The 9,246-nt window shown below is 51.7% G+C and overlaps 2 protein-coding genes across 3 annotated transcripts in view; both read right to left on the reverse strand.

Annotated features, from left to right (window-relative positions):
• The window catches only part of ZFYVE27 (zinc finger FYVE-type containing 27), a 111,639-nt gene extending 110,274 nt beyond the window's left edge, over window positions 1–1,365 (reverse strand). Inside the window, exon 1 of one of the 2 annotated variants that reach the window (XM_060286859.1) lies at window positions 1,239–1,365. The gene's annotated coding sequence lies outside the window, so the exon portion shown is untranslated. The remainder of the gene's footprint in view (window positions 1–1,238) is intronic. The other variant, XM_060286855.1, reaches the window with a different exon arrangement.
• Window positions 1,366–2,776: 1,411 nt separating this feature from the next.
• Window positions 2,777–3,451, reverse strand: MARVELD1 (MARVEL domain containing 1). Its single transcript, XM_060286860.2, has one exon. It carries the CDS (start codon window positions 3,303–3,305, stop codon window positions 2,784–2,786), a length of 522 nt encoding a protein of 173 aa, XP_060142843.1. The 5' UTR covers window positions 3,306–3,451; the 3' UTR covers window positions 2,777–2,783.
• Between the last annotated feature and the right edge of the window lie 5,795 nt (window positions 3,452–9,246).

Here is a 9,246-nt window from a genome sequence, read left to right on the forward strand (position 1 = left end):
GTGTTCTGGGATTTCCCGGAGGACAGAAAACAATAGCAACAACAATAACACAAATAACCACAATTTTAATGGTCACAGAGTTTCAGTTTTGCAAGATGAAAAAGTTGTGGAGATGGACAGTGCTGATCGCTGCACAGCAATGTGAATGGATTTAATGCCACTGAACTGTACGCTTTAAAGACAGTTTCGATGGTCAATTGTATGTTATGAATATTTTACCACAATTAAAAAAAATTTTTTTTTCCAAAGATAACCATGGGGATTCCCCGGCGGTCCAGCGGTTAGGACTCCGCGCTTTCACTGCCAAGGGTGCAGGTTCGATCCCTGCTCTGGGAACTAAGATCCCACAAGCCACGTGGTGTGGCCAAAAATATTAAAATAAATAAATAAATAAAGATAACCATGTTAACAGCATCTAACATGTATTGACCCCCTACTGTATACAGCACAGCCTGGTTCTGAAGAGGTCAGACTGCCAGAGTTCAAATCCGAACTCACCAGCTGGGAGACTCTAGGTAAGTCACTTAACCTCTCGGTGACTCATTTTCCTCATACAGAATATGGAAATAATACTAGAACCCAGCTCAGGAGGGTTGTTGAGAGAATGAAATGAATATATAAGTGCTTTGAGCAGTGCCGGCCACAAAGATGTGAAGATGGTGACTATGTAAAACTCACAAAAGCACTCCACAACCCCACCCAGATCTTCACCACTGCAACAGAGAAACCTAAGACTTTGCTTCCTAAACTCTACAAACACGCTCACAAAAAAGCATTCTGGCTTCCCCTATTCTAGTTTCTAATCCAGAGAGAGTTGAACTTTTTCAAAGAGCAGACCTTTGAAGGATTTAGCAAAAAGGTTGAATTGTTGTCATAACCCTTTGGACATTGTGGTTATTACTGTCACCCCTTCAACTTGCTCCTGAATAAAAACACTTTAACTTTTTTTTTTTTTTTGCGGTACGCGGGCCTCTCACTGCTGTGGCCTCTCCCGTTGCGGAGCACAGGCTCCGGACGTGCAGGCTCAGCGGCCATGGCTCACGGGCCCAGCCGCTCCGCGGCATGTGGGATCCTCCCGGACCGGGGCACGAACCCGTGTCCCCTGCATCGGCAGGCGGACTCCGAAACACTGCGCCACCAGGGAAGCCCAAATCCTTTATCTTTTAGAAAAGGAGCGGGCTCTGGGTTTTTTTATTCAAAGGCCTATGAGCTCGCCAGAAAGCCAAGAGGCATCTTACCTTACCAAGGCTGGGCCAGCTGTTCATCCCAGATCCCGAGTTTTCTTCTCTGTTTGGTGTGACCCACCCCTGCCAGTTGCTTATGGTCAATGCCAGCATCTCTTACAGGTGATGTTCCTTTTGACTGGGAAACCAGGAAACCATCTGGACAACTTTGGCTTCATTCCCCAAACAATGTAAAGGAATGTTCAATCCACAGTTTCCCCAGGCTCTCGCTGGCCTGGCACGGCCGGCTATCTTCTCTTTAATGGAGCGGGTGCGGGGCCTCCCTCTGCTATAGAAATTCCCTGGGAAAGAGAAGGAGTGCCCCTTGTCTTCAAACAGACCACAGCCAATGGGTCGGGACCCTTGGTGATAAATGAGAGCCAGGGCGATGCACGGCTGCTTGGAACCTTAGGTGGAGAAAGCTGGTCCAGGTCCAGAGGCAGTTAACGCTGTAAACTAAGTTACTTGGGCTTCTTTTAGAACAGGACTTCTCAAAGCCTTTCATATGCTAATGAGCACTGTGAATCTTCAAGAAGGGGAGAAAGCACCTTAGACAAATCCTTTGGGCCTTGAAACCCTCTATTAGAGGGTAGCTCCAGAGTCCGGATTCCTGGGAACAACCAATGCTTTAAAGTAAACAACGCTAGACTTAGAGTCCAAAGACCGGGTTCTAATCTTTTTCTGGCTGTTCGCAAGAGCAAGCTCTGAGTCTCCATCTGCAAAAAGAAAGGGGTGGGGCTCGCCTAGCATTCCTTGACGTTGGTGTGGTATCCCTAATGCAAAAAAGATATTGGGAGGTGGGGACGGAACAGAAACCTGTGAGAGGAAGGCTGGGAAGGCGAGGCCAGGGAAGCTAGTGGGCGTTAGGAACTGGCCTCCGTGAACCGCGAGGACGAAGACGGAACAGGAGGAGAAAGAAGACTCCAAAGGTGCAAGGGTACAGCCCCCTTATCCATCCTCACCTTTGCAGATGGGCCCCAGCGCAAGACATCAAAGCACCGAGGGATGGCCCGGAAGGACTGCGCAGGATGCCCGCACAATCCCAAACTAAAACCACACCCGTCGCTCATCCCAGGACCAGTGGAGGCCCGTCCCCAGCTCCGCCCGCGGCGTCATGCCTGCCTTTTTCAGCACTCGGGGCTGGAAGAGGGGCCAGGGCAAGGGGGTGCTCTTCCGAACGCGGAGCGAGAGGGAGGGGGCAGTGGCGCCGCCAGTAGACTGGTTCCAATTTGGGAGCCTCCCCCGGATCTACGCGGCGCCTGTCCACGTCTCGCTCTCGGCCGGGAAGGGGATGAGGAACCGCGAGGCTTCGCCTCGGGGTGGCCCGACTGAAAGAGTGCGTCCGCCCCTCGGATGCGGCTCTGCCTTGGTCCCAGGAGACGGCGCAGCTGTCCGGACTCTGGACTGCGGCGAAGCCGTCGGACGGGAACTGCGATCCGGGCGCCGGGGCGCGGGCGGCGGCAGGAACGCAGGGCGAGGCGAGGGGAGGGAGCCGGGGCGCACGGACGCGGGGCGGTGGCGGCAGGAAGGACGGGTCCCCCGCCCCGCGGCGCAGCGACCTCACGCCACCTCCTGCTCGCCCTGGTAGTGGCGGCAGCAGCCGTAGAGCGCTGAGAGCAGGTAGAGGCCGAGGCAGAGGCCGCCGCAGACGGCGGCCGCCAGGAAGGCGTGGTAGGCGCAGGACATCTGGTAATCCTTGAGGTTGCAGTAGCTGTGGCTCTGCGTCTGGCTGATCATGATGCCCATCGCGGCGCCGTAGAGCGCGGCCGCCAGCAGGTCGTGTGCCACGTTGACCACCAGCCAGCGCGAGCCCAGCACGGGCACCAGCTCGTGCTTGCCCAGCAGCGTGAGGAAGTAGAGGCCCAGGGTCAGCAGCCAGAAGAGCACGGACACGAAGAGCGCGAAGTGCACCGGGCCCTGGTACCTGCTTGTGGCGATGGTGATCCAGAAGGCGGCGCCGGCCAACAGCTGCAGCAGCCGCAGCACGCCCAGCGGGCCGCGCAGAAAGGCCCGCTGCAGGCTCACGGCGCCGCGGGCCGCCCGCGCCTGGGGCGGCGGCTGGCGCGGGGGCGGCGGGAGCATGGCCCCCGGGCGCGGTGGCGGCGGCGGCGGCGCCCCGAGCAGCGGAATGGCGACGTCTGGCTCGCGGAGGTGGCCCGGCCGACGTGCCCCTGAGCCCGCCGCGGCCTCCGCGCTCCCCTCCGAGTCCTCCTCTCTTCCTCTCCCCTTCTCCCCACTCTACCTCCCCTCTCTCCTCCTCTCTCTCCTCCCCTCTCTCCTCCCCGCAGCCCTCCTCTCTTTCTCCGTTTCTCTCTCTCTCCACCCCTCCTGTCCGCCCTCTCCCTTCCCCTCCTCCTTCTCCACCCCCACTCGCTCCTCCGGGCTTCCTGCCTTCTCTCTTTGGGCCTCGCCCACCACCCTGGTGCCCCCCTTCCCGTCGGCGCCAAACTCCCAGCTCGGATTCGTTCCTCCTTGGAGCAGGGCGGAGGGCACCCCAGCTGGCCGTGGGTCTTCCGCTCCGTCCGACTGGGCCGAGTTTGCCACAACTGCTCACCCTGCCTGCCCTGGCTCCCTGGCTCCGGTCCAGCCTCGAAGCTGAGAGTCGTCTTCTGGAGGTGGAGCGTCCCCTCAGTGTTAGGCTGGGCCTTTTTCTTTCTTCTCCCTCCTGTCCTAATAGTTCACTGGGGCCTCCCGGCCCTTCCTTGGCGCTGGAGGAGAGCAGTGCCAGGCTTAAGCTGCCATCTCTTCTCACCTGGACATCCGAATATCATATCCTGCCAGTGCCCACCCCAAACTTATTCTGTCCAAAGCTGGGCTCAGACTTTGTCTCAGCCATCCGAGTTCTCATGTCAGTGAAAGGGACCATCACCTGCTCCAGGCCGCACTGCCCCTCCCGTGCCACAAAGCAAAGTCCTATTAGTCCAATCTCTTTTTTCCAACCTTCTTTGCCATCGAGCATATTAAAAATAGGCTTCCCGGCATGACCAGGACACAAACCCAGCTCTAAGAGACAGCAAAGCCCAACAATGCTTTACATTACTGCTATTACTGCGATTTGCAGGAATTCTCATTTAAGCCTCAAAGAACCCCCGAGATACATACAATTATTTTCCTCATCTTGTGGAGGAGAAAAACGGAACCTACAGAGGTTAAGACCATGAAACTGGTAACTGCTGCTGGTCTCTCTTCCCTCCCCTTCTGATCCAACTTTTGTGCACTGTGGCATCTTTCTAAAACACAGACCTGGTTGTATATACACTGCTTCCCCTACTGACCACAGAATAGGGTTCTATCTCTTCTATGGGGATGTTTCACAATCTGGCCCCAACCGACTTCCAGTTTCCTGGTTTTCCACTTCCTTTTCTTACCCATGCTTGCACCCAGCATGCCAACCCCACCAAACCTCTTAAGGTTCCCAAAGAGTCTCAGAATGCCCTTCATTCCCAGACCCCATTTGTCTGGCAAATTCCTACTTATCCTTCAATGCCCAGTTTAAATATTCCCCCCCTTGGTTTAGCCTCCCAGGCTGTTGATTGCTGGCTCTTCTAGGCCCCCCTTGGATGTTCCCTCTGTAGTAGCTGAGTCAGCTACATCATAACCATTGGTTATCAAGTCTTATCCATCTTTTCCTGTGCCTGGCACGTAAGAGACTCAGTAAATGTCTGTGGAGTGGAAGACTGGGTGGCTGCAGGAACAGCAGTGGAAGTGAGAGGACCCCTCTTGTCCTGGGGACTGTACATGCATCAGACCCCCAGCTTATCCTACCCCACAGAGCTCGTTTCTCGTCTCTTGGTAATGGGATGAGGCAGCTGGCCCCTGGCTCCCCTTGAGGGAGAAAAACTACGTGGCTTCTCAGGGAGCTAATGCCTCCCACTGCCAACTCAGCCCCACCTACGGGTACCTGAATGCATATTTTAAGTGAACAAATGGTGGTGTATACCACCTGCATTTTTTGGTAAGACAGCATGGCATAAAGGCTCAGGGTGTAAACCCTGGAGACAGACTGCCTGGCTACTTCTCACTGCTTTACCACTCCCTGGTGCTGGGACCTGGGGGGGTCTGTACCTCAGTTTCCTCATCTGTGAAATCTTTTCATTCAGCAAATAGATATTAAGCACCTAGTAAGTGCTAAGCACCATCTGAGGGGCTAGGGATACATAATATATATGTGATTATTATGAACTGAATGCTTACTATACACTTTATATAAAGTGAGCACTTTATTGTTCTACCTAATCCTTATACCAGCTCTTTAAAATAACTGGTATTAACTCTGATTCACTGATGGGGAAACCAAGGCTTAGAGAGGTAAGGAAGTGGACCATGCTCACAGAGCTGATGAGTGACAGTTTAACTAGCAGCCTGGGTGTGGCTGACTCCAGGTCCACATTCAATATGCTTTCATATACTTTCACGTATTTAATTCTCAGCTACTGCCACAGGGACCCAGAAAGGTTACATGACTTGCCCAAAGAAACACAGCTACTAAGTGTCAGTGTGGGGACTCAAACCTAGGTCTTCCGATCCCAATTTCAGGGCTGTTCCTTCAGCAACCCTGAGCAACCCCTGGAGAGACATCCTCAATGTCTTCAGGGTGCCAGTCTCGAGTGTGGTTGGAGCTAGGATGTGCAGCTGGGCACTGAATCTGGTGCTGCACTGATGACAGAGAATTATGACAACCACACAAACTGCCTCCGTAAGTGGGGGACCTAAGCCAACAAACATTTAGAGGCAGACAAGAGAATCCTTCCCTCTTCTAAAAAGGCATCTGGGGCTTCCCTGGTGGCACAGTGGTTAAGAATCTGCCTGCCAACACAGGGGACGCGGGTTCGAGCCCTGATCCGGGAAGATCCCACGTGCCATGAGCAACTAAGCCTGTGCGCCACAACTACTGAGCCTGCGCTCTAGAGCCCACGAGTCACAACTACTGAGCCCATGCACCACAACTACTGAAGCCCGCACGCCTAGAGCCCGTGCTCTGCAGCAAAAGAAGCCACCGCAATGAGAAGCCCACACACCTCAACAAAGGGTAGCCCCCGCTTGCCGCAACTAGAGAAAGCCCGTGCAGCAACGAAAGCCCAACGCAGCCAAAAATAAATAAAAACTAAAGAATAAATAAATAATTAAAAAGGCATCAGGAGAGTTGGGGTGGGGCGCCACCTGGTGGACACAAACTTTTGGCTTCACAAGGCAAATCCTACTCCTTATAAGGAAGCGCCTTTGGCGGCTTTCAGGAGATATTTTTAGCCTCTGGAATCTTGAAGACATTCCAAAAGACGGTCCACAGACTCCGCAAAAGCATAACCATGCACAAAGATCTTGATACCTCCAACTCAACAAGTATGGTCTAAACACCTGCTGGATGCAAACAATCTGGGTGTGGAGTGCAGGAATGAAGAGGACCAATGCTTGCCCTCAAAGTGTTTGCACTCTGCTGGTAGGGGAGGGACAGATGTGGACACAAATGGACACAAAAAAGAGGCATGGATGAGAATTATAAGGAAAATACAAAAGGGAAAGAGTATCGTGATGGGAGGGCTGAGGAAAGATTCAAAAACAAGTGTCATTTGAGGATGGATAGAGTTTTGACAAGCAGAGGTGGGGGATAGGTGTCTTGGACGAGGCAGCCTCCCATCAGGCAGGTCCTGAGCATCCCTGGATGCTATCACTGAGTATGCCAAGAATGCAAGGCCATGACAGCTCTTTCCGCAACCTTTTCTCAGTGTTGTGTTTGCAGCCAGCAACTTTGAGGGATGAGGGAACATCTTCTCCCAGACACAGAGCAGACTCACTTATTGCTTACGATAAAAGTGGTGAGGTAGGAGGGGACTGTGGTGGGTTTTCCAAGCTCAGAGCTCCGCAGCTGTGACGCAAACCCGCTGCATGTGTAACATCCACCTGGGTCCCTCTGTAGTGCCCCCGTGAAACTTGAGAACAAGGGAAAGATGTGTAACAATGGTGCTAATGCTGCTTGCTGTGCCAACAGCGGTCAATCCTTTGTCTCTGACTCAGGAATCCTGTGTCTTCTGCCAGCACTTATGAAACGACAGCAGGCTAGCTTTTTAGCTTATAAATGGGGTAAATCCCAGCCCCTGACAGGTGTTCTAGGCAGAGGGAACAGTGTGAGCAAAAACGGGGCTAGCTTGTCTAGGGAACAAGTAGTGACACTAGATAGATACTGTGAGCCCCAATGCAATGACATTCGATATGCCCAGAGGGGGAGGCAACCCGTAATAAGGAAGAAGGTGTAGCCCACTCTGAGATCCCACGATCAGCTCTTACTGTTCACAGTCAGATTCTATTCTGTTCTCAGTCTCTGGGCTACTGTAAACATACTGTATATATAGACTCAACTCACAGTGGTTTAACACCTTTTATGTCCCAAGCCCTGAGCTGGCACTTGACCCAAATCAGTAATTGTGGCACGCAGGCTCAGTAGTTGTGGCGCACTTAGTTGCTCGGTGGCAATGTGTAATCTTCCCGGACCAGAGCTCGAACCCGTGTCCTCTGCACTGGCAGGCGGATTCTTAACCACTGTGCCACCAGGGAAGCCCCTGAACGGTGTATTTTTTTTAATGTTTCTATAATGCACCATTTGCCTGTAGGACTTTGTTGTTTTCAGCCTGTTCAGTTTGTAAGTTCACAGAAGAGGGTTGTTGTAAGTTGCTTTTTGTAACGTCCTAAGCAGAAGGATGCTTTTTAAAAAGTCTAGAATGATCAGGTCATTTATCAAGAAAAACAGAGTTGACTCAAGAGTCCCACTGTTGCTTGTCAAGTGAGTGTGGAAATTCTCTCTGTTCTCCCCAGAACAGAACATTCAGCAACAACAAACCCATGGGAACAAGTCTCAGCCCCACTGGGGGATCATTTGTGACTGTCCAGCTGCTTGAACAATTCCTGCAGCATAGAGAGGGAAGGAGTCGAATGCTGCTTTAGTGTCTGTAGCAAGGTTTATATTATGCACTGTGCCTATAGCACCTTACTTCATCCTCACAGCAACGCTCAGAGGTGGGTATGATTATTCCCATTTTATAGATGAGAAAATAGAGAAGCAGAGAGGTTAAGTTATTTGCCTAAGGTTAAACAGCTAGAACCCCTTTCCTAGACTCTACTCCCGTAAAAACTAGCACCTTGCTGAGCCATATTGGAACCTAGGGCGAAAGGAAAAATGTGTGCCCCTATGTGCACTTATCAAAACATCCTTCCATATTTTGAACCAAATGGAAAAAGTGTATAAAATCTCTACGATCAAAAAACACAACCATATATAAAGCCCTGTGTTGCCCAATCTGTTCGCACAATATTGTCAACACTCACAAAGCCAATTGGCAGGAGACACAATGGCGGCCTTCCTGGGAACCGCGGGCTGACTGGAAATGACTGTTCCCATTGCAAAATGATAGTGTCATAAAACAAACAACAGCCTGTCTTTATGTTAAATGTCAATACTTTGTTCATCATGGATATTTTGCATTATTTTGATTTTTAAAGATATTACATTAAAATATTTATCCTAATTATGGAGTTTTTTGTTGCCCCCTCAAATATTGCACCCAAGGAGTGTTCCCCTTGCTTCACCTTAATCTGATCCCTGGTAAAGCCAGGTCTTGGCCTGAATTACCCCAGGGCTCCATTCCCCAGGGTAGGCCTTCACTAAACAGGGCCCTGTTGGGGAGTGAATCCCAGATCCTCCACTCTTGCATGGCCTCACGGAAGTGCCTCATCTTCTCATCAGAAATATTGAATCACAAAGCTGTAGCAATAGAAATGGTTCCATTCTGTGGTAAGCACACAATGGTCACATGCCTGCAAAGATGTCTGGAGGCACCAGATATTCTCTACCCAGCCTTAGTCACATCTGACCCAGAAGCCACAAGTCCCCAATTCCTACACTGATATGCTCAGCAGAGCTCATGGCATCAGAATTCTTAGCCTCTCCAAGCACTGATATGCCAAGAGTTTGGCTTTCCTGTTGTGGGGAATGGAGTAGAAGGAGTTCCTAGTTCAGAAGCCCAGATTCCTG

This window comes from Globicephala melas, chromosome 16 (genome assembly GCF_963455315.2).
Source record: "Globicephala melas chromosome 16, mGloMel1.2, whole genome shotgun sequence".
Classification (NCBI taxonomy): Eukaryota; Metazoa; Chordata; class Mammalia; order Artiodactyla; family Delphinidae; genus Globicephala; species Globicephala melas.

What these genes read in the sequence shown, in the direction of transcription:
- MARVELD1 (XM_060286860.2), bottom strand. Translation starts at nt 3,305, where the DNA reads ATGCTCCCGCCGCCCCCGCGCCAGCCGCCGCCCCAGGCGCGGGCGGCC.